The sequence below is a fragment of the Zychaea mexicana genome (genome assembly GCF_025766255.1).
Source record: "Zychaea mexicana strain RSA 1403 chromosome Unknown BDB00scaffold_140, whole genome shotgun sequence".
NCBI lineage: Eukaryota > Fungi > Mucoromycota > Mucoromycetes > Mucorales > Lichtheimiaceae > Zychaea > Zychaea mexicana.
In genome coordinates this window covers 70,769-95,524 of record NW_026516803.1, presented here as the reverse complement: position 1 = coordinate 95,524, position 24,756 = coordinate 70,769, and the positions used below count along the sequence as shown (strand labels likewise).

At 41.1% G+C, this 24,756-nt stretch overlaps 3 protein-coding genes across 3 annotated transcripts; 1 reads left to right on the top strand and 2 right to left on the bottom strand.

Annotated features, from left to right (window-relative positions):
- The first annotated feature begins 14,852 nt into the window (after positions 1–14,852).
- On the top strand, positions 14,853–20,160 carry BDB00DRAFT_125339 (uncharacterized protein). The gene is made up of 10 exons (XM_053116166.1): positions 14,853–15,119; positions 15,224–15,890; positions 15,979–16,548; positions 16,627–17,766; positions 17,844–18,101; positions 18,208–18,420; positions 18,497–18,925; positions 19,045–19,122; positions 19,221–19,415; positions 19,505–20,160. Exons 1-10 carry the CDS (start codon positions 15,097–15,099, stop codon positions 20,063–20,065), a joined length of 4,134 nt encoding a protein of 1,377 aa, XP_052973690.1. The 5' UTR covers positions 14,853–15,096; the 3' UTR covers positions 20,066–20,160.
- Positions 20,161–20,346: 186 nt separating this feature from the next.
- BDB00DRAFT_854053 (uncharacterized protein) lies at positions 20,347–21,431 on the bottom strand. The gene has a single exon (XM_053125665.1). The coding sequence runs from the start codon at positions 21,388–21,390 to the stop codon at positions 20,677–20,679; it is 714 nt and encodes a 237-aa protein (XP_052973689.1). The 5' UTR covers positions 21,391–21,431; the 3' UTR covers positions 20,347–20,676.
- A 154-nt stretch (positions 21,432–21,585) lies between these two features.
- On the bottom strand, positions 21,586–21,948 carry BDB00DRAFT_723424 (uncharacterized protein; the record flags this gene model as incomplete). The annotated part of the gene is made up of 2 exons (XM_053118210.1): positions 21,586–21,681; positions 21,811–21,948. Coding segments are annotated over 2 exons (234 nt in total), but the record flags the coding sequence as incomplete, so codon positions are not given.
- Positions 21,949–24,756: the final 2,808 nt, after the last annotated feature.

The window sequence follows — 24,756 nt, the reverse complement described above, 5'->3', positions numbered from 1 at the left end:
TCCTTTTTTGTTAAATGGAAAGGTTATGATAATAATGATAATTCTTGGGTTAAAGAAAATGATTTTTATGAAAAACAAATTATTAAAGATTATTTTAAAGAAAAAAATATTATATATCAAATTTAGAGGAATAAACATTAACACGATGTTAATAAATTTTCTTTAAATTTTTTCTTAGCTGACAATTTTTTTTATTCTCGGAGTTTGAAATCGTGCATACTGTTAAATTTTATTTAAAAAAAAAACTGAATTTTTTTAAATATAAAAATAAATACCTCCCATATTATTTGGCATAAAAAATTCAAATGGTTATATTAAATACTGAACTTCTTATTAATAAGAATAGTATGATTTGTTCTATTAAAGATTTAATGGAGCAGGTTATGCATAATTATTTTGAAGATGAAATGTTAATTAAAGATATTGAAAGTAAGAAGATGATTATGAATAAAAAAATTAACGAAGAAATTAATAAAGTTAAAGATAATTATTTTTGGTATGTTAATACAAGCGAAAATGTGTGTACTTACATACATAAAAGAGGTAAGAAAAATGGCCATATGTGTCACAGAGAAATTAATACTAATCTTAATGGAGATAAACCTAAACCTGATTACCTTTGTACTATACATAGTAAACTTCATGTTCCAAAGAAAAAAAATAAAAAATCTATAAAAAAAATAGAAAATCCTAATTTACCATGCATAATTGTTAATAATGGTGATTTTATACATAAAACTAATAACAAAAGAATAAAAAAAAGAAAATCTAGAAAAATATATATATGCAACAGTAGAAGTTTTAACCTAGCAAATGTACTTAAAGGATTATTACAATAATGGGAACCGACGTTATCCACTATACATACTCAAATAATATATCTTACATAAAATTTTATTAGGAAGGGTAGAGTATCGAGTTATCTAAGTTATTTATTAACTTTCATATAGTTATTTAACATATTGGTTTCATTAAAATCTTTCATTGATATCCAGCTATTTTGGGATTCATTATAACCTTTCCATTTAATTAGGAATATATAGGAATCATTTTCAAATTTATGATTTATTATAGATTCTATTTTATAAGAAATATTAGAAGTTGAATTATTTCTAATTTTATTTATATCTATTAATGTTCCTTTGCCTTTACCTTTTCTTTTTATTTTTTTCTCATTGAATTTAGGTACATCTTCTTCGCTGGAAACATCTTTATCATTATAATTTTCATCGCTGTATTCATTATCAATAATCATATCAGTATTATCTATACTTAAAATTATTTAAAAACTGTTCCTGTAATTTAACCATTTCATCTAATTTATTTTTTGCCTCAGATGAATTGCTAATAACTATATCTATTAATTTAGCTTCGTGTGGAAATTCAAAATTATCTGATTCCCACAATTTATGATGTGCTTGTGTATTAATATTAAACTTTTCACTAAATATTTTTATATTTTTTAATAAACAAGCAACACGAAATTGAAGATTATAAAACTTTATGTTGTCCATCTTAACAATAGATTTATTATTATTAAATCTATAAAATTTATTACCTATTGCAGCAAATTGGTCTTCTATTTTTGAACGGAAGCTACCAAAAACATCATTATAATGCCTTTCTTCTGCTGTTAAATCTACATTCTTTTCTTTACATATAGGATAAACAAAATTATTTAAAGATAAATCATATCCTTTTTCCGTACCAAGTTCTATAAGCTGATTAACAAATAAAGTATAACCACCATCTGTTGCCAATACATCTTGTTTAGATATTTTTTTATATAATTTCATGTTCAAAAACAAACTTCCGTCAGAACTATCAAGCAATAATCGCTTTTGGAAGCATATAAAATCATATCGTTTATATCGCTAACAATTTGTGTACGAACTCTATTTTTCTTTAAATTTATATGACCATAATCTTTCATGTTTTATATCAGTATTAACATAGTTAATTCTTAAATCATGACCATCTATTATAAAAGTTATGTGTTTAAAAAGTAGTGGATTATATTTATAAGAAGATAAAATTCTTAAAGTTAAAGAAGAAAACATATTCTCTATAGAATCATTAACAATTTTATTTAACCTTTTATAGTTATCTTCATCCATCCAAAACTTTTTATAGTATTTGTGAAATGATGTTTGCAGGATAAACTTATTAATTTCAATACCAGAAACACTAGAAACTAAATGATATAATAAAAATAAACCTTTTTCAACTTCAAAATAAGGGCCAGGATATTCACAGCTAGTATATAAAACAACTAAAAAGAAAAAGACAGCTATATGACCAAGTTTATCTACTAAAATCTTTTTAATATCATCAATACCTTTAATATGTTTTAATTCTGTACGATGCTTGTAATTATAATTAACAATTGGCCAGTTATATTCCAAAAATTCCCACTTATTAACAATAATTTTGTTAACTTCATTATTAATCTTTTCATCTATTTGTTGGTTATCCATTGTAATATATTTTTATATTTAATTAAAATTCAATTTTTTTTATATTCAATTTTAAAAATATAATAATTTTGTAAACATGAGGAATTTTTGTGAACCTTAAATATTTTGTTGAGCTTAGTTTAGATGAAAAACTTCAACTAGTAAACATCCTCCTTAAACATCAATTATTAAATGTATAAAATTAAACTATAGTATAATTATTATTCTATATTTTTGGATTATTTTATAAATATAGATTGTTCTACTAATGCTCGCCACAGAGGGTAATTCTAGCTGCTGAGACAGGGTTAATATGTCATATTTAACCCTGAAGTCCTGAGCAATATTACTGGCTAAATACACGTACCTTGTTTATGCACTTTGACGAGCAGCATGATCGATCCATCCTAGTTGACTGATCCGTGCCGATGTCCACGACATTGATCAACCTTATGGGTTGCTTTTTGTCATGTTTGATTATAATGGATACTGTATGTTTATTTATTATTATTGTATATGATATATCATGACAACAGCTCTCTTTTTTATATACCAGGAAACATCTCTACATGTTTCCACTATCTACATTTTCACCCACCAAATGCAAGGATCTTAGCTTTTGTTCTCCTCCAGCGCACCACTCAACCTTCGGATTTTGCCGCTAGAGCTCAACCATGCGTATAGCTCTTTCATTTTGCTACTGTAAACTATGATATTCGATAAACTTTTCGACGCCTTTGATGACCGCATTCCTACAATTGAGCTTTCTAGCTTGGTCCCTGCGCCACTTTGTTTTCCATTGTAACTCTAGGTCTTTGATAGCTGGGCTACCGGATATTCCTTCGTGCCATCCGCGCCAAAGGTCGGTCACTGTTGCTACACCATCGTTTAATCTGTAGTCTGGAAGTTGAGCAGTGCTGAAAAGCGACGAAGAGGTTATGGCAGGCATGGGCGTGTTATTATACAGAATTTGTGGGGTGATAGTGTCGGCAATGGATGGTGCGGTGTCAGTTAGAGCGGCAAAGGATGGAGCGACAGTAGCAGCTGCAGAGTTGGCAGCCGATGGTTTAGTATTGACCGGTATATTCGTTGATTGAGATTGTGGAGTCCATTGAACTGATATCGTGAGGCGTCCGTTCGCAAGGTCACCTATAAACTAGTTGAATGTGCGGTTATGCTCTTCAACCAATTGTGTGTTGCGATCGACCTTTTGATTAAGATCGGTATACATCTGCTGTAAGAAACCATGCAGTTGTGGCATCGCTCTTGATAAGGTGAGGTCCTCTGGTGGGGGAGCCGTTTCGATGGAGGTCGCTAGATCACTGGAGTAATATAAATTATCGTAAGTAACTACATCATGTAACAGTCTAACTTATACGATACACATTTTGATTACTCACTTCTTAAATGCAGTATATTCCGGATCACTGAAGATAGGGGCATTCCAGATAGATAATTGAGGGTGGCGCTTCATCATTGGCACAGAGTCTTGTAAGAACGTCTTGCGTAAAACGCGTAGCATTTTGAGGAATCTGTTGGCAGCAACACATTTATCGCCTTCGCCTTGATCGATCTTCTCTTGCCATTGGTCGACCCATGGGAAAACCTTCTTTTGTAACGTTTTTGATGGTTGGACGCCATCGCGAGGTAACCAGAAAGTTTTTCCATTGGCATCAAACGTTGCCATTGCGCGCAACTGTCATCGAGGTAAGTTCGTCAAATAGGATCCTTCCATCGCGTCGCTTGTCCATCGACCTGCGCGTCGGATAGCCGAATCGCCAGCCTCGCCCATATCCGCCATTTTTGCTCCCGACTTCCTTCCTGCATGCGTAACGGCTGTTGATACGATCTTGCATGCGTCGAATGCCTTTTTAAGTGCCTTGTAATGCGCCGGTTGCTCGACATTCTTGGTTAAATCAGCAGGGTCGCTCTTGCAGAGTTTAATGTTGTACCATGTTTGAGGCCGTGTCATATGCGGGAATGGTTCGCCTTGAATGTGCCAACGATGGAAAAAATATAATCCTAAAGCCATCCATAGACAGGTTTCGACATGCGCACACCGGACGGCCGATCCATGCTCTGCTTTACCGAACTGGTTTGTCTTACCATGGTCCAAGAGCAAAATCAAACAAGGGCATTCCTTGTCAGGCGTGGGTCCTTCTCCTTGCAATGGGATGACATATATATCTACCAACTCGATTTGTCGAACATTCTCGCCACGCATGAACGCAAAGTGTGATACCAACATCATGACTGCGTTTCGATAGTGTTCGGATCTGTCGCGCGTCAGGAAGTAATCGATGATTTTGGCCAGTTCTTCAATCATTGAGTATCCATCCAAAATGGATCCGGCAGCGCGATCTTTGAAGTTTGTATGGCGTCTCTTGATATCCTTTTTCCTTTCGTTTTTTAGCAACGACTTCACATCTGGAATTCGTGGGTTATTACTGGGATCGTTCAATCGAAGACCGCATTGGTCGTGGAAAAGCTGGATGATTGCACTGACGTACTGCTCAATCGTACTAAAACCGATCATGTAAAACTCGTGTTCTTCCTGTTCCGTTTCGAGATCATGATGGTCGTTCGTCTGTCTTTCGGCATTGGCTTCTTATTGTTTTCTGATTATGGGACGACGGATCCTGCCAATGACCTATACAAGATGCAATAAAGTATAAGCAAGAAGTCCATAGAAATTTGTCTAAGCAGATCAATTAATTTCTTTTAGTTGCTATAATAAAATATACTTACAACTTGTTCAAGGAACAAATACAATTTATCACCATTAACTTGATAGCGAATAGGCTCAGGGAACTTCATGTCATCGCACCACTTGCAGAATTCGCTCATCTTGGGATAGTATGCAAGCCTGGTGGCATTGGGGCGAAGCTCCTGCGTCGTGCTTTGAGTGCGTTGTCTGGATGCTTGCATGGCTAGGTTCAATTTAGCGACGTGACCGGTGCCGCCGACTGCCCGATTGTTGCTATTAGCGGCTGGCTGAGAGGAACAGGAGGAATTGAGATTATATATTTGAGAGAGATAGTTGTGGTGCTGTTGAGGCATTGTAAATACAGAGGATACTGAAGGTTAGATTGAAAGGCAATTTTCACTGTCGATTCCTCTTGTAAAGATCTCCTTATATACCTTTCCAAAGATACAAGGCTGAACATGCTAGCAAACCACTTTTGCTCAGATGGCTCAGCAAGAACAAAGTAGGGTTCGCAATCTGACCCACGGGTCAAAACCGACCCGCGGGTTGAGGACGGGTCAACAGGTCGGGTTGATGCTTTTCTAACCCGCGGGTCAACCCGTCTAACCCTTGACCCGACCCGTTGACCCGTTGTGACCCGTGTATACATATAATATGTATGAGGTACTTGTATTCAAGTAGTCAATCTTCTTGCTGGGAAGCATCATTATATTATAGGATGTAGTTATTAATATGTCTGCTATAGAACTATAACATAAAATGCTTTTTATTGTGGGATTATCTTTTATATTCAAGAGTAAAGGATAAGTAAGCTATAAGCAATATATGTAAAAGGAGTTAAGAAGCAGCAATAGTACAATGAGAACGGACAATAAAGGGTGGCAGTAAGAGACGAGACTTGACAAAAGACTGAAAAGGAACTGAGAAAAGAAAAACGAAGAAAAAAGGAAGAAGTGATAAGAAAAGGGAAAAAGAAAAGGATTAGGGGCACATAGGGAGGTCGATTTTCAGCCACACTTTAACCATTATGCTTTCTTTAATACGTGTGAGCCCAAGCGAATTCTTTTGTGATGGCACAAAACCCTTTAACTTTAAAATAGTCACACAAAACGTAGATGTTGCAAGCACTGTTAGAAATTTGCATGCCATCATCTTAGGAGGCTTTGTATATATATATGGAGTTTTGCACTTCCAGTGCTCAAGTTCGGGCTGATTGACACTTCCTTCATCACCATATCGAAATCAGTCTTGACCCGTCAACCCGAGTTTTGACCCGTCCAATTGCGACCCCTAGAGCAAAGTACTTTCTATGTATGAATACGCATGTTAATTGCTCCATCCATTTCAAGAAGTGTCTACACACTGTACTTCCGTAACTTGCATAACGCTTGCGCCTCTGCTCAGCACCTTACTCAGCCTTCGCTCAATATTATTCTTTATATGGATTGTTTTTTTTTTTCAATCAAATACTCAATCTATTTTGTAGCAATCAAGAATATTGTTGTTTTTGTAATTGTATATGCCTTCTTTTTGAACTAACATTAAGGGTTTTATTATGGACTTTTGTTTCAATGAGAATAATCTATTAAGAGCTTCCGTGCTGGCGCGTGGTTTACGAACCAAATTTGGGAATGTGTATAAGAGATTCAAGTCTGCTTGTGGCTGATGACTCGAGTCTGGGACGCACAGGGAACCAGTTTAATATGCTCTACATTTTCTGCCCCAAGCTGGCTTCAATACATCAACCACCACCACTGCTCAACACACTTTTTCCAACTGGCTTATTTCTCGTCCCCCTTTCCCCTCCACATTTTCCAATAATGCCATGGTCCTTGGCCTTGTGGCAGTTAAACATTTCGACATTATCACATAGACTCTCTTTTTCTTGTAACTCATTTCCTTTTTATCTTGTATTTCCACCTATCCTTCCAAGTATATTATACTGCAGTTGCTACTCTATTCATATGAGCACTGTACTTTATTATTATTATTAAGCGTCTTGTAATTTGGTATGCCTTGATTTCGTTGAATAGACCTTCGACTACGTGGGCTACGTAACTCGACTACGTAAGTTATTTTCATGTAGTCGACGTAGTCGTGTCGTACTTGTATATGTACATGCTTTTAAGTTAAAGAGTTAAGCTATTATACTATACAGGTGTATCCCGGTTTTTGCAACATAGTCGACGTAGTTAGATTTACTAAGTAACTTTCCCGGTATATATATAAGGAAGGGAGGAAGCTGCTTCAAGATATCAAGAGTTTCTTCATGCGATAGTAATTGTTTCAATCTTGGGATAACCTCGTCGGATTTATCCCCTGTTGCCATGTGCATAATTAGTATCGACAAGTTTACATGTAGACGACTATGTATTAACCTAAGACTTCGGACGAATTTTTCTTCATTATGTTCTATTTGAGTTCGCAGCACTGAATGATCGCTGGTATTCTTTGGGAGAATCTATCCCGTTCGGTCTAGAGCTCTTGATTGCTCCGCTACTTCTTTATCAACGATACGATAGTGATTTTAAAAGTATCTCGTTTACATACTTTTTGCGGCGTGATAAGTTTATCGCTGATGAAAACAAATAGATAGTTTGTTGGACTAGATAGAATAATATTTTCTACAGAAACCAACTTACGTAATCTCGAAAAATAAGTTTGCTTAAAGTGTGATACCGCATGACAGAGCGTCAGTACTCTGTTTTTTGCGCTCATTGGTCGGGTGATGGAAACAAACTGTCCCAGATACGACCAAAGTCGTTCCATGCCCTCTCCATCGGTCAAACCAAACCCTTTGACATAACGTGGGTTATAGTCGACTTGGCACTTTATCAAATGTGCATACGCGTGAAAAACGCTAACTGCGATCTTCGTGTTATCTTCGTCCCTGAGCTCGGGAAAATTGTCCTACATGTATCAAACAACATTTTGTAAATTTTAGAAAAGCTCACTAAGTAGCCCTCGAAGTGGTATAATAAAATAATAGTATACTACAGTACATACTTGTATGGCTAATTTGATTCGACGAGCGATGTCATACATCAATGCCTCGATTTTCACGCCTGGTTTTTGCAATAAGACGTGAATGATGGCAAGGGCATACTTGAATCTGTATTTTCGACGATTTCAAGCGATATCGTAAGTAAGGAAGAGCAAAAAAATGAGTAACAGCAGTCAACATTGTCACTACTTACTTTTCTCCAGATTCAAATATATTTGTGGATATTATATCGAGCGCAAATGGCTCCTACTAAACCACATTTATGGCAGAGGAGATCACCGCGAGAAGCGTTTGCGGTTGTTTTGAGACTGCTGTCACAAGTACGTGATGAATCACTAATGGGTATTACTAGGGACACTCCAAAAAAGTGACTCGACACTCCATTTTTCCTCAAATAAACCAAATAGTTGCACAAAAATAAACAGTTGCTCTATAAATATATCGCTTGATGGACCTTCTGATGTTGGAGTGCAGGATGTAGACAATAGAGTGCAAAATGGAGTGCAAAATGGAGTGCTAAGAGCGAAATAAAGCTTGAGTTGATATTTATTGATTTTATCATAAATATGTATATGAAATGTTATCATAATATTGATATAAAAGGAATAGGGTAATGATATGTGATAGCATCACACAGATGCATAAGAAAAAACTATTTATAAAAATTGTTTCTTTCTAAACATTTTCCTCAATGTTGACCTTTTTGATGTCCAAATATCTCCAAACTTTTTTGCGCAAATCATGCATGTGACCCATCTTTTCACAAGCTGTTACAACCGATCGTTCGATAAAAGGCCATTGTAGTTTCTTTGCAGTTTTCATTTCTAATGTCGCCCAATGACATCCTGAAACGAACTGCATGATAAGAGGTAACGGTCGAGCATTCGTTCCTGGTCCTTCAAATGGTACAAACAACAATGGCGCCGTACAGTACATTCCATCTTCGTTTTTGTCATCTCTGTCCGGATACACAGCAATAGGTCGTCTGTATGTATCAGCAGCAAGTTGAGCACAACTAGGAGTGTAGAACCAATGCTTGCTGGGGCACCTTGGATATTTGCCTTCAGTGTTGCGGGTGTAGTCAAGGCCAAAAGCGATCGTCTCCTCGAGGCGAGCAAGGTCATACATGCTGATGAAATACTTCGAATATATGTCCTTGTTTTTGTGCAGGCACTCTAGCATTTCCCTTTTGACCGTCATGAATTGTTCTTGGTCTCCTTTGACGCAATGCGCGATGGTGCGGAAGCCACACCAGCCGTCAGAAGCAATATTAACTGTCCCATGAATGCAATCCCTCGGGATATCTGGGTGAACTAAAAAGGAGAAAGACTCTGGTTTAGGTTCGGTACGAATCCTATATGTACAATCATATATACATTTATTAATATAAAATGGGAATAGTACATATGACGAAGAATTGTTCTGAATACAAAAAGACTGACCTTTTACGAGCACGTTCCAAATACACAGTTTCTTGATCCCTTTTCGATGTTGAAAGGACATAGTCGTCGTGTTGTACTTCGCTGGTTTGAAGGGCCTTTTTAGGCTTATCGTTACCAGCAGCATTAAGCAGCTCTTCTTTCTTTTCGGTCTCAAAAGAAGATGGGATCCTTTTGTCCTTCGTATTCTTGGGCCTTCCTTTCGTAGCAACTGGCTCAGGAAACGTGACTTCAGCGAGATGAACAGTCTCAACGTCTTCCTCAAGGATCTCCTCAAAACGGGATAAGAGATTGACTTTCTCTTGTTCGGTTTCCAGGGAAATGATTTTGTTCTTTAAGTTTGTAACGAGCTTCTCCATCTGATGGTCAACTAATACCGCTGGATCTTTAATTTCAAATAGAGCTATATAATACACAGGAAGCACATTCATATGAGAGGGTATCGACAACATGCTATTGTTAGTAGATGAAGCTGTATAATAGTACATACCTGAATCATACTGTAGAAGCCAACGTTTAGGAATCTCGTTCAAATCAACAGCAGGACCGTTTAGGTTGATCATATGCTGGTATGGTAAACCAAAATTGATTCTACTCGTGCAAATACAATCCAACGTGTCGCAATTGATTTAATTGCCTACGTTTTTCCACGCACGGTCAAGCTCCTTTCGAATTCGGATCAAAGCAAAGAAACTGACATGGCCGAAAAGGTTTCTTAAAGCTGCACTCTCACGCTTTGTGAAAAGTGGAGTGTTGCGAAGCTCGTGTATGAAGTCCATCTTTTCTGTTTCAAACTTTTAAGCATTAAAGTTAGCTTATTTACATATCGCTACATATAAATTGAATAGCAAAGACCGGAGATGAGTGAGAATATAGAATGCTTACTGTCTTCTTCATGACTTCGTTAATAGCTTTAAACGTGCGATAGAGGCTGCCCGTCGTTTGCATAGTATCTTTGATGATCCAATGAGTCCCTTCTGTTCGTGATGTGGTTCGCACATTAAGGTTGAACTGCTTTCCAGCCTGCGGTGCAGCCCATTTATCCTTGTAGGTGAGCACACTAGACGTAAAATAACGCGAGGGTACAGTGAGTTAACTAAATCACCCTTATCACATACTTAATCTACATAATTTCAAGCAAACCATTACAAAGTAAGAGATACATACCTTTCGAGATACTTGATGATTTTTGTCTTACGGGCAACTGCGATTTTGTTTCTTTTTTTCATTTCCTTGTCTTCCCTTTTTTTGTTTCGCAGTTCCTCTTTTTTTGTCAGCTTCTTTTCTTATTCTTCATCGTTTTCTTCTTTTTCGTTCAGCTTCTTTTCTTTTGCTTCAGCCTTTTTGATGTCTTGTTTTTCTGCCTGTTCGATCATTGCTGCTGCTGCATCCTCCGCTAGTTGGCGATATTCCTTGATTGCTTCTTCGAATTTCTCTTCGTCTTTGTACTTGTAAATCAAGCAATTCACAACGCTCTTGGCTTGCTTGTACTTCTCGCTTTTCTTCGGAAAGCAGCCACCGAACTGAGAGATCAAATGCTGCGCCATGTGCCAACCGCATAAAAGATGAATCGATTTCGGAAAGATAGTATCGATGGCAGTGATGAGCGCCTTCTCGTTATCAGTAATGAAGATACCGACATCACCTTCGGGCCAAATAGTATCACGCATGGTCCTCATAACCCACAGATAGGAGTCGGTTTTTTCATTGACGACGACTGCTGATGCAATTAATATATTGTGTAGCGACGTCGTACCAAGGTTACTGATCCCAACAACGTTGATTAGCGGCATCTTGCTGTTGTTCGTTCCATACGTCACATCAAGACTGATGACTTCTTTAAATCGCCTTGCTTTTTCCAAGCCAACTTGATGCGTAACGAACAATGCTTCCAATGTTTCCGTTTTCCTATCTATGCGATATCTTACGATATATTGATTGCTGACCAAGAAGCTGAATAGTTTGCTGAATGCGCCAGATTTGTCGTCCTTGAATATTTTTTGGCAGAAATTGTAAATATCCTTGATCGTCACGATTGTGCCTTCATCGTTGTTTTGTAACTCTTGACAAATCTTGGCTGGTTTGATAGAAGTCTCTGTCATTGACAAGATGCGACTGGCAATATCAGCTGTTGGCTTTCGATGTTGATGGTAAGATGCTGCTGCGTTACTGTCAAATAAATGATTGTGGCTATCGGCGCTGCTGACACGTTTAATCACCCATTTTTTGATTTTCTGTATGTATGAGCCAAAGAGCTCCCAAGCACAACCGGTGCTCTGTGTGGATACCAGTCTTTCAGGTTCATAATCGTCGATGTTGGAAGGTGAGTCTTAGTATTATGTTTTCAATAATATAGCAAAAAAATAAAAAACTATAAATAATATCATTTTAAATAAATTATAAATAATTATGTTATTTAATTTATTAAATAAAAAACCAAATTCTCAAACCTTATAAAATTCTCAACCACTAGAATTAATTTCAACTATTATGTTTAAGAAAAAACAGGCTAGGAAGAATGACGACGCCCAGTTCAGATAAAATTCAATGAAATTAGAATTTTACTAGAACGCTTGACAGAATAATAAAATATTATAAATTTACAGTTTACTGTAAAATTTATAGATATTGTTTATTCTCCGTCGTGACAGTTCCTGTAGACACCCCCAAAGGACACAATGGATGTAGATATTCCGACTGTTGCTGCGCTTGGTGGATGTTGCAAACTGATTCTTTAGGGCCATCTCTTGAACCTTTGCTCGGAGCTGATTTTTCGAATCATATTTGGTGCCAATAAGATCGACCATAGTATCTGTTCTTGTAGCGCTCATTTTGATAGAAAAGGGAGAGAGGAAGAAAAGGGGATTTATCCTTTTTCTTTTATAAACTTGTCAACTTATATAATAGACATCTCGTAGCTTTATCAGTCATCGCAGTAGTTAAAAATTTCACAAGCTCAACGCCTACGACGCCATCATGGCAATTGCAACACTCCAAACACCCCAAACGCCTGCAACGCCATCATGGCGATTGCAACACTTTAAACATTCCAGACACTCCAAACGCCTACAACGCCATCATGGCGATTGCAACACTTTAAACACTCCAGACACTCCAAACACTCCAAACGCCTACAACGCCATCGTGGCGATTGCAACACTTTAAACATTCCAGACACTCCAAACGCCTACAACGCCATCATGGCGATTGCAACACTTTAAACACTCCAGACACTCCAAACACTCCAAAAAACACTCCAACCACTCCAAACACTCCAAACGCCTACAACGCCATCGTGGCGATTGCAACACTCCAAATACTCCTCTTCCTTTAATAGTCCTTTGTTAGTATATTTATAGAGCATCTGTTTATTTTTGTGTAACTATTTGGTTTATTTGAGGAAAAATGGAGTGTCGAGTCATTTTTTTGGAGTGTCCCTAGTAATACCCATCACTAACTCCTTCACGCATATTATGATTGTCATACTTGGTTTGATGCTCGTCAGCAGAAAAATACCGTTTCTTGACATTTTTCTTGGTCGTGCTCATTTGCTTTATAACGTTTTATGGTGCGTTCGCCTTATAACCGTCAATTTTTTACCTCAGCTTTACTCTGTTATAACGTCGCCAAAAAGCAATTATACAGTCTAACGTGCTTCAAAATACGTTTTTACTCGTTTGCTTTCGTTATTGAAGAATAAAAAAATTATGGGAAGCCAAAAGTTACCGGTTTTTCCCAATTTAGCTGGGCCGGCAGAAGTTTGAAACAAATCACGTACCTGAAACAAGCATGAGTAAACAACTCCTATACGTATATATACTCGCCTATCGCCTACGTCCTACATACACGTCTATTCTTTTAACCTTTCATTTAAAAGATGCCGCCATTAAGACGAAAGCACCAGAAGGCCATCCAAAGAAGGACGCGTGGGCCTGACAGAAGAATCACTGCCCAGTTTCAGGTTATACGCCGTTTTTTCTATTGCTATTCCTATACATTTTTATGTTTCACCATATATACATATCTTTGTTCTTTGAAATACATTTTGTAGGTTTAATGCTTAAGAATCAAATTGAAACGAAATAAAGTTTTGACGGTTATAAGGCGAACGCACCATAGCTGCATATTTTGCCATCGATTGCGATAAACTTTCGATTATAGCCGACAAATGTAATGCTTATCAGTTTTATCTAATAACATACAATACTTCTTAAATAATGATCTCTTGGTGGAGGACACGCAGGACATCCGTACTCTTCTTTTGCCCATTCATTCCCGATACCAGTTCTTCTTCTACTAGCGTGGTAATCTCTGAATACTTAAAGAACGCATGGCCGAGATTTTCACGTGACGTTTCATCCTTCTATGTATAAACACATCGTAATTAATTGCAATTAGAGTGCCGTCTGAACCAATGTATGATTGTTCCTCGTGCGTTACTACCATGGAAATCATGAACGTGAGATACAGTGTGGGTGTTTAGCGGGCAATTTTTAGCAGGGAAATTTGCGTGCATGCGGTGGGAAGGATCATGCATGTAAATTTGTGCAAACGCAAGCCGTGCTGCATTTTCGTCCGGAAGAATTCAGCCGATCCGATGACACACACGTCCATGGATGCGAAAATTGTAAGCTCTCCGCAGGATTTTGTCTTTGTGTGATCCATATCTACTCCAAGAGTTGTGAAGCTGAGAGCGTTGCTGTAGATACGGATGTTCTGTCGGGAATGAAGAGATGCTTGGTCGGTGCCACGCAAAAGACGTGAGGTTTCAGGCGAGGTAGGGCTTAATGGCGGTAAATTGGTTTGTTCGTCACTGGCGGCGGTATTTTTGAATTCCTATGAGAACTCGTAGCAGGTTGCTGTCAAAGATAGTTGAAGTGCACCCAGGCCACTGAACTTCGCGGACGGGGGTTTCTCCTGTTTCGCGGCACGCAGCTGGTTTGCGGAAACTCGATGGACGATGCGATGGCTGTATGCCGCAATTGAGATCCCTTTCGAGCATGTCGGCCACACAAAAATGAAGTTGAAAAATGCCGATTCCCCAAAGCGACGATCGCGCGAGTAGAGGCGCATCATCTTAACGTGCTCCTTTAGTGACAATACTTTGCGGTTGCTGTACAATAGCACGCCTTCACCACTTGGAAAATCACGGGAATAGTAGCCAGAACAAACGATCGTCGGCGAACTCGATCCGTGCACAGACGTGCAGCAGGAGAACTATCGCCAATAGGCATAAACATGTTTTCGGTCCAACCGATGCTCTCCATGTGGGACTGACTATTGCTCAGCAACGCTGGATATTCTGCACAGAGTCGTTGCCAGGCTTCTTCGACTAGGCGCGGCCTCACCACCAAAGTCTTGGTTAATCAGTGTGGAAGCGGGGGAAGCACTTGTTTGCTGATGATATGGTGTTTGAGCGGCCTTTTCTGTAAGTTACAGTAACCGAGTCGTAAAGCCTTATTCATTAGATGAGACGCTGTAATAGCAACTATGTCTCTTCTAAGAGCTCAAGAGTACGTATAGTTTTTTTTTATGTAGCAGCATGGCACAAAGTATTTTTTTCTCTATCTATCGAAACCCATAACACATATAGTATTTAAGCCTATATCCTCTGTAGTTCCCACCACCAACCCTGTATCGGGACCGGAGGTTGCCTTCAGTTCCGAATTTGTGCATCTTCTTGTGATACCACTCACTTTTACTTTCTTTTCTTAACTCTACTCGTTTCGAAATTGACAATGACCGCCGAAATCGCCAAGAACCGCTTCGACAGCGATTCCACACCAGACTTACAGATTCAAAGACAATATCCGCGCTTTTCAGTGTCGAGATTGGCTCAAAGCTTTCACTATCATTGCGAGAAACACGTCAAGCTAACGACCTTGACAACAGCACCACCGGTCAAAAAAAGCAGCAAGGACAACAACAACGGCGAAAACGCCTATAAAGCTTTGCCAGCAGCAGACGCTGTCACACAAGCTCACTTTCAACGCGGCAACACGTTTGAGGAAGTGCTTATGCAACTACTGGGCTCGAGAGCGGTGGACCACACACACACGCCTACAGCTAAAAGCAAACAGATTCTTCATGAAGCCAAGGTCGGCCAGATTTTGTATCAGCTGAGTTTCACGATGCCCGATGGCTTTTATGCGCAGGATAGCAACTATCGCCTCCAGCGGTTCGTACCGGATTTCCTGTGGATCAAAGAAGACCCCTCATCCAAAGCCAGAACCATTTTCGTCATTGATGCCAAATCGAGTCGGTCCGTGAGTTCACATCATCAGGTATTTATGCGAGCACTTGTTGTTTTCATTCCATTTTGTAAAGAGCTCGATATTAGTGCGAAAGCTGATACAACGTGCAAAAACATAGTTTCAAGTCGCATCGTATGCATTCCTCCTTGAATATCTTATCAGGGATATCCGCAACCTCGAGATTGACCCTGTGGGTGGTGTGTGGCTGCCATCCAATCCAACAGAGCCTGAAACTTTTAGAATTGATCTCATGATGCCAAAGATGAAGTTCTTTTATACTGTCGGGCTACCAGCTATCATCTCAACAGATCATCCACCATGGCTCTACAACGCAAAATGCAAGACTTGCGAATTTACGGACGTGTGTCGTAATCAGACTTACGGAACACCAGGTGCTGTTGCATACATGACCGATCAAAAAGTCAAAGCATTACGAAGAAACCAAAGCATGGAAGCTTCTGCGGCAGTGCCTGGATTAAGCAGCACCACTGACAGTATAGGCGAATTGGCCGACCGGGTACATAATCTAACCACGGGTACAGCGACAAGCAATATTGAGGACATCGAAGATTTAACCAGCCAGCTCAAGAACATCCGAATCAAGGATCCCCGTACACCAGTACCAGATTGGATGTTGAGCTCGGATTTCTTGCCATACATCGACGCATATAAAACACAAAAGCCTCAGGTAAATTAAAAGAGGGAAGGGCGGCGCATACTGCTGGAATGAGCAAAAGGGGATACTTAATCATTATTCATATTACAGTTTCGTGGCAATCCCACTGTATCGCTGGGTGAGAAAAATGATCACGATATTTTCGTCTCTTTTGCGTATGATCCCATGTATCGTAGTATATGCGCATATTCGATACGAGTCTATACCCCAGCTGGAGCTGAACTGAAAGGGCTAGACTACGATGGGTCCGTTACTTATGAAGGCCGCTCGTTGCCACACTACAGAGAACTTGCTGTATCTTTGGCTACCGACCTAGTCAGCATCCTATGTTTTATGGAAGACAACAAGTCATGCTGTACGCTTTTCGTCTCCAACAGTCAGGCTAAACATCAGCTTTGCGAGACTTTGCTAGAGATCGCCACACGCAAAAAAGAAGATGACGGCGCTGACGACGAAAAAGCGAATACTATACGACAAAAAGCAATGGACTGTCTTCTCGTAGTCTTTCAGGACACACAACTTTTGACGATACCCGGTGTCGATGCGTTCCCAACAGAGTTTGAAAAAGTGACAGTCCCACGGCTAGTATCTCTGGAACGGCTCGTGCAAGAAAACATCGCTCTTGGCGTTCCAGGCTTTTATACGTTTGCTGACATGTTCCATTGGATGTGTGCTAGGGCTAATAGCAACAGCCCCGACAATAAAGCGGATGGTGTTGATGATGATACTCTCTTGCTCGATGAAGCAGCTCTATACGGCCGCTGGCTCAAACAAGACAGTATAGCACAAGACCTTACTACACATATACAGCAACTACAGGAAATACTACTCCAATACCGCAAGCTTGCAACCGCATACAAGGAAAACACCATGATCAACATATACTGTCTGGATAATGCGCCGTTCCGGTGGCCTTCTGCACAAAAATTTCGATCACCTCTGATTGGCCGCTTGGCATTCTTTAAAAAGCTCGAATGCGTGGCAGGATGCGATACCATGCGCGCTGACCGACTCGGGGATCTTATGTCACCAAACGGGAAAAGCAGTTTGCGGATGTCCTTTCGACGTTGGGAAAAGATCCCAAACCAAAGCGGAAAGAAAGACACATTTCTTGCGTGGTTCGAATTTATTCCTGATCGGTTTACGACATCCACAGCAGCAAGGATACAAATCGACAGTCTAGTACGGAATAGTCTCAAGGAATACATCCTCGTCAACGATACGCGTGAGGTAATATAGAACGAGGAGACAGAAAAGTATACGACAGAAGAAGACTCAATCGCCCATATTGTAAAACTGTCGAGTAGGGAATACTAGAAGCGATTCGGTTTCCGGATCTTATGCACCGCAGAAAGCTTCGTGACATCTATGGGACTACGACAGCCAATGTGGACCGCGTATCCGAGAATGGATTCAGTGTGGCACTGACTGGCTACTTTAAAGATCTTGGTCTCACTAAAGGCAGATGCTACCGACTCTATCGACGGTTCATTGATTTCAACACGGATAAAATATTGGAGACGTTGTCGCACATTGATATAGACAATGGATCTGGCCCTTTTGAAGTAAGTAGGAGGAGAAACCATCCATTGCAACTTGAATAACCGACGTGGATACCATCATTGTATAACTTTGGATGAGCTAACCGTTTGTTTCTCTTGGCATAATAAGCACATAATACGAGATCCGAATGCTTGGGCTGAAGGGAGGCAGCATCCGCAGGGATCAAAGGTTGGGAAGGAAGCAAAAGATAATAATGCGGATGCTTCCGAAGCACGGGCAACAGCCCTCAGACTGAGAGATAACTTTCGCATGTCGCCTTCACAAAAAGACATCTCTGCTAATATCCTTGAGAAACGCCTGCAGATTGTCTGGGGTCCACCGGTATATTTCTTTTTATCAGCAGCTAAGCTACAGTGGCAACCAACTGACATTTTTGTTTTCCTGTTACTATTATTAGGGATCAGGTAAAACCGAGTTCCTGGCCTTGTTTATCAACTGGTACATCACCCATCTGCATGAGCACCAGAATGGAAAGCCTTTTATCATCGGTGTCACTGCGTTTACGCGACATGCAATAACAAACTTGTTGAAGCGAATAGCCGACGTTCAGACGCGTCATCGCACAGAAGCTGACAGCAAGTCCTTCACAATTGTTGCCATGGAATCCACCTCGTCGTCGTCGTCGTCATCGTCGTCGTCAGATAGTCCATCAGCAAGCGACGTGGTCCATTGCAAGGCTGATCAGCTTGGCAAACATCTGCCGCAGAAAGGGGCTGTGGTTGTAGGTGGCACTGTTTGGGATTGGTACAAGGTCCAAAAAAAGAAGAAAGCCAAGAGCAGTAAGCTTGTTGCGTGTGATATGATCATCATCGATGAAAGCTCTCAGGTACATGGCTATCCAAGAAGCAAAAGCAGGGTTCTTTCTGTTGTTTGGGCTGTTGTTTGGATCCATCAAAAGGAGCAAAAAACGTTACTAACTATGAGAGCACGGACTAACAAAAAAAGCTACTGGTCGCGGATGCCGCGATTGTCATCAATTGCCTTGCTAAAGAGGGACGACTGATTATCGCCGGAGATCACATGGTACACACAACAGCAATAAGCTTAAGCCCATTTTGGTTAAATATACAATACTTATGGGTAAAACGACGGGCAATGTATAATCTATTGGTTTGCTCTAGCAATTGGGGCCGATTCTTCAAAACACGTATCCCAAGCTTCCTTTGGATGAGCCGTTGTTGTATGGATCGATCCAACAATGTCTGATGCGCACTGAATCCAACGAATCCATCCCGCCCCAAGTATTCTTGCTACAGAAAGGGGCAAGGCACGACTTTGGTCCAAACACCATCCAGCTCAAAGATAATTGGCGCATGGTACGTGTTTCGTAACGTATCAATAGAAAACTGTTCTAGCGCGTGAGAGAGCAGAGAGATATGTGTATTTATTTCTAACAAGAAGATAGAATGACGAGCTAAACGCATTCTTCAAACAAATCTACGGAAACGACCTTGCGTCCCATTATCCTGACCTATGCCTTAAACATGATTGGACACGCATCGTTGCGCCGAGTTGTCATGAACGGTTGCACACTATTCGTGCTGCATTGGATCCTCGCAAAGCCATAACTGTTATTAATGTCAAGCTTCCTGCCAACAACAACAACAACGAGGACGGCGATAATAGCGATAAAGGAATACAGGCTGAGGCTAGTATTGTAGCCGACCTTGTGGAAATGCACCTGGCAGCACGTGTTCCTCATAGTGACAATAACAATGACGATGCAAAAGTGATGGTGGTGACACCACATCATCGGCAACGCGTGGCAGTGGAGCACCAAGTTTCGCTTCGTGGTGATGGCCCTACCCTCCGGGAGAAAGTGATGGTGAACACGGTGGAAAAGATGCAAGGACAGGAGTGCGAACTCGTTATCGCTTGTTTTGCCTTTGATGAGATCACGCCTACAAAGGTGGATTTCTTACTGGATTTTAAGCGGTGGAACGTGACGGTATCGCGTGCTCGGTAAGGGGTTTCTTCTCTCCCATAGATCAACCTCGTCCCACACTGCTGCTCTTATTATCAGATTACCAACGCGGTGAATTGCTATTATTAGCTGTAAAGTTATCATTGTTACCACGGACGACCTACTCTCATTGCCCAACAGACGAGGAAACCATTCACTTGACCTGTTTGACAAGCGCGATTCAGCCGAAGGATGGGGCTTCGTCTGCTTGGTTCAGGAGTGGGCAAAAAAGACTGGTGCTGTGGTCGAATGGGATGCATGATAAGAGAGAGAGGAAAAGAAGCTATTTATTTATTCCTGATATCATTGTCGTGCCATGAAAAATATATACTTATAATGAAAATGTATAGTAGCAACAGAAGACGGGGGAAAATTGGATACATTTTTTGTGCTGTGAGAGCAGGAGTGGGATGGGTAGTAGTAATAGTAGTAATAGTAGCAGGGGAGCCAGTGTTTACATAGTGAACGGGTGTGTATGAAGTTACAACAACGGAAAAAAGTACAACATCATAAGCTTCTGCGTTCATCTGGAGAAAAGAAATAGAAATATACGCAAGAAAATGGAGAATTGAACATGATGATGATATACATGGGAAGAGATAAAGGCGATTATTTCAAGTACAACGAGCAAATGATGTATGGCGTGGTAATGCTGCCGTTGTTCCAGCTTCATGCTGATGGTGATCAGCACTGACAATAGAAGAAGTTGTAGACGAGGTGTTACTGGTAGCTGCTACCGCTGTTGTATCGTACGCCTGTTGCTCACATTGCTCTGGTTGCGGTGATCCGAAGTTGTCACGTTCTGGACTTGAAAGATGGGGACTTGTGACAAGAGAGGGAGTGGATGACGATGGCGCGTTGTAGTCCAGATCGTTTGAAGGCATGTGATTCAAAGGGCTCGTTGCTGTTGCTGCTGCTGCTGCTGCTGTTGTTGTTGTTGTTGTTGTCGAATGCTGATGGTGGCGGTGAGGATGCTGGCTATGAAATTGTTGTAATGCATGATGGTGGTGTTGGGTATAGACAGGATGAGGATGATGATGATGATGGGCCGTAGTAGTGGTAGTGGTAGCTGTTGCAGATGAAAGGTCATGCTGTTGTTGCTGATACATCAAATCAAAAGGTAGTTGCTGGTATTTGGGAATTTCTGGATAGCTGTAGCTTCTTTGATAAGCGCTCGATCGATAGTAATACGGTTGATTTTGCTGATGCTGATGATGCTGATGCTGGTGGTGCTGGTGCTGGTTGTGGTGAGGATAGCCCATCTGCTGCTGCTGCTGCTGGTGCTGCTGATTGTAATTCCGATACAGCAACAAGGTAGATGGATCCATATCAGTTGAGCCGGACCGTGCAGCGGCGGCGGCTGCGGCTGCGGCAGCGGCAGCAGCAGCGGCAGTATTGGTAGTAGCGTATCGACCGTTTCCGGCAGCAGTGCTGTAAGGCAAATGGTGATCAAAGGATGATCGGGTCTTGTTGGCCTTACCGCCGCCGCCATTGCCAGAGCCTTCGTTCTCCGCGGCAGAATAATCAACCATCCAATACGATCCCTTCCCTGGCTCATTGACCGGTCGGGGCACCCTCACGAAACTCTTGTTGAGCGACAAGTTGTGGCGTATCGAATTCTAAAATTAGGAACACAAAAAAAAGGACAAGTGATGTTTTTGTTGTTACTATCGTACTCTAATGCCAGGGCAATAACTGCTGTTGCGTGGGTGCATGATCCAATGAGGATGATCGTGATAATGATTTACCTTCCATCCGGTGCCGGCAGTGCTGTAGTAAGGATAACGTTCCATTACCCACTGGTATATTTGGCTTAGCGTCAGTTTCCTGGACGGACTGTTCTGGATCGCGTAGCGAATCAGCGTCGCGTAAGAGTACGGAGGCTTGCCGTTCGTCGGTTGTTCCAGCTCGTCTACGGTGGACGGCTTTGTCCGGCTACCTTTCCGACTGGTCACCGATGTTGCAGACGTGTTGGTACTACTGGTGCTGCTGCTACTGGTGCTGCTTCTGCTGCTATTGTTACGACGGCCTCCTCCTGTGCTTGTTGCTGTTGTCGATGTGGTAGCAGTGTTGGTTGTGGTACTGTTACTGACAACGGAAGCATCGTCCGGAGCAACCGAAGCGGCAGCTGCTGCAGTGGTATCGCACGGTGTAGCCAGTAAGGACGACGTCTGGCTCCAAGGGGGCACGTTGTATTGCTGTTGTCCATTTACTGGTTGGAATGAAGACGGCGGCGGTATGTGCCACACGCTGCTGCTATTGTTGTTATTGCTGTTAGCGGGTGGCAGTAATGTGGCAGGGTGTTGATGGTGGTGGTGGTGGTGCTGCGTGGCCATATTATGAAAATACAAAGAGGAAAAGAAGAAGAAGCAAAAAAAAAATCCAAGTCAATAGAGAAAGAAGAGAGAAAATGGGCTACTCGCGTATCGTACAGAGCTCGCTTCTTTTATGTAACGGCGTCACGAAAATCGATGCAAGGGGGTTTTTTCTTTGCGAGTCAGGTGCTTCATTGTAATCTGGTAAGCTCACTTACCAACACGTATGTGCTGCTGCTGCTGCTGCTGCTGCTGCTGCTGCTGCTGTCTTCTCTAACTCTTTCTGTTACCCACCACCAGTGGTAGCTTCCAATCTTCACATGGCAAAGACCAGGCGAGACTTGTTTTATGTCCTAAGCGGCCGATCACCATGTACTGTGAGAGAAAGAAGGGCCCATCTCTTCCTCTCTCCATATCCCCCCATAATCCTATTCATCACCTTCTCTCCCATGCTCCCATGCGTCCACAACCCCTCCCCTCCCCCCTCCCCCAAAGGAAAAGGGACCAGTAACATAAAAAATAGAACCTTCGCCTTCCATCGGGGCTTGTGCAGTGAAGAGAAAGCTGAAACACATAAACAAAGCCTCTGGCGGATCATCGCCTTCCTCTCTCTTTTATTTTCTGCCGCAACGAATGCACATCGACATGCAGATTCCTTGTCAGCTTTATGCATACACCCAGTACGCAGATGTCTCGCCTGCAGCATGTGCTCACCTGGGCGTATTATCATACTACATGATGGATATTGCGCCTAACAGTTTTAGCTTTTTTTTGCTACGCACTCGTCAACCTTGGAATATTAGCACCCCTAGCTCGAATTTCGTCATCATCAATGCGACGGAAGACAACAGTTGTCAGAGTATCTACAGTATACATATTAAGACCTTTTATTGCAATACGTGTCATACACACTACTTTGGTTATAATAAATCATACAGAGTGTACCTACAATGGGTTAGCTGTGCATAAGATATTATGAGAGAGAGAGGGAGGAGGAACAATAATCGCGAGAAATCAATCTCTCACATCAAACCCCTTCCCTTAATTTCCTGCTTCAATGCTGCACACATGCAGCGGTTAGAAAAGAACAAAAGTCATGATTTACGATGGAGAGATGAGAAGGAAGAGTAGCATATATTATATCTACTCGGTTCTTTTTTCTTTCTTTCTTTGTCGTTTCATACTTACTAGCAAACAATACCATCGATGGATGGCAAAGACAATGGTATGATCTCAGCCCTTTGAAATATGCTAACCGTTGTAATCCAAGTCGCATGCAGCCAGAAAGACAGATTCATTATGACTACTCTATCACTGGAAATACTATCGTTGAGGGTACGATACAGACCATGTATGGTACGCAACGTGTCTTCAACGATAGCAATCCATATTTTCTTGTGGATACTATCGTATCTTTTAAATGCAACCAAAGATTTCTTTTTCCCGGCACGCCTGAATTTGTTCTCTAATCGCAGCAAACAGCGGGGACCTTCACCTGCCGAACGAATAATTGCCGCATCACTTTCTTCTCTCTTCGTCTTGCTGAAATTAATCCCCAACGTATTCGCTAACAACAACATCATCCCCTCTCTCTCTCTCTTGCTTTTTTCATACATACCAAATAAGAGATAAGAAAAAGAAAGGACATTAGCAACACAAGGGAGAGAGAGACGACAGACCCATCATCCCCCTCTTTCTACGAATTCAGTTTCGTCTCCCACAACAGCGCGATCATCTACACACATACAACACATGTCGAACAATAATAGACGACAACAACAACAACAGACACCACGTCAATCGTCGTCGTCATCGTTACAACCAGAGGCGGAACCATCCATATTAGAGCCTGTCAGTCGAACGAGCCAATCCGAGCGACCACGCAGTAGTCATGATACAGCACGATCACGTCGCTCGACCCTATACGATGTACAGCAAAATGTAATTAGTGAAGAGGATGCTCATTCACAGCACCAGCAACAACAACAACCACAGCCTAAAGGCGATTTTCCAGAAATCAGAGCCTATTATGCAAAGTATGTCAATGAAAAAAAATATTTCTGTAGCTCTCCTCCTCCACTTCCTCCAACATAGTCCACACTGATACAGAAGCAGCATCAACAATCTCCAGACTCACACACATATATATATATAAATCGTTCTAGCATGTCGCGCCCGCGTTCATCTGCTGCTTCCCCGTCACCTATTCCATCGTCCCCGTTGGCACAGGGTAAGTCTCCGTTGCATCGCATATATAATTGCACAGAACACACGTTGTTACAACAAGTGGATCCGGAATGTAAAAACAACCCAAACTGATTAACGATATCAATATAACCAACTACCGACACGCACAAAATAAAGGAGCTCCGAGACGAC

Coding starts and splice junctions, on each gene's coding strand:
- BDB00DRAFT_854053 (XM_053125665.1), bottom strand. CDS start 21,390: ATGGATCCATCTACCTTGTTGCTGTATCGGAATTACAATCAGCAGCAC.
- BDB00DRAFT_125339 (XM_053116166.1), top strand. CDS start 15,097: ATGTCTCTTCTAAGAGCTCAAGA. Junction 16,549..16,626: donor ATAAAACACAAAAGCCTCAG/GTAAATTAAAAG, acceptor TTCATATTACAG/TTTCGTGGCAATCCCACTGT. Junction 18,421..18,496: donor AGATTGTCTGGGGTCCACCG/GTATATTTCTTT, acceptor TACTATTATTAG/GGATCAGGTAAAACCGAGTT.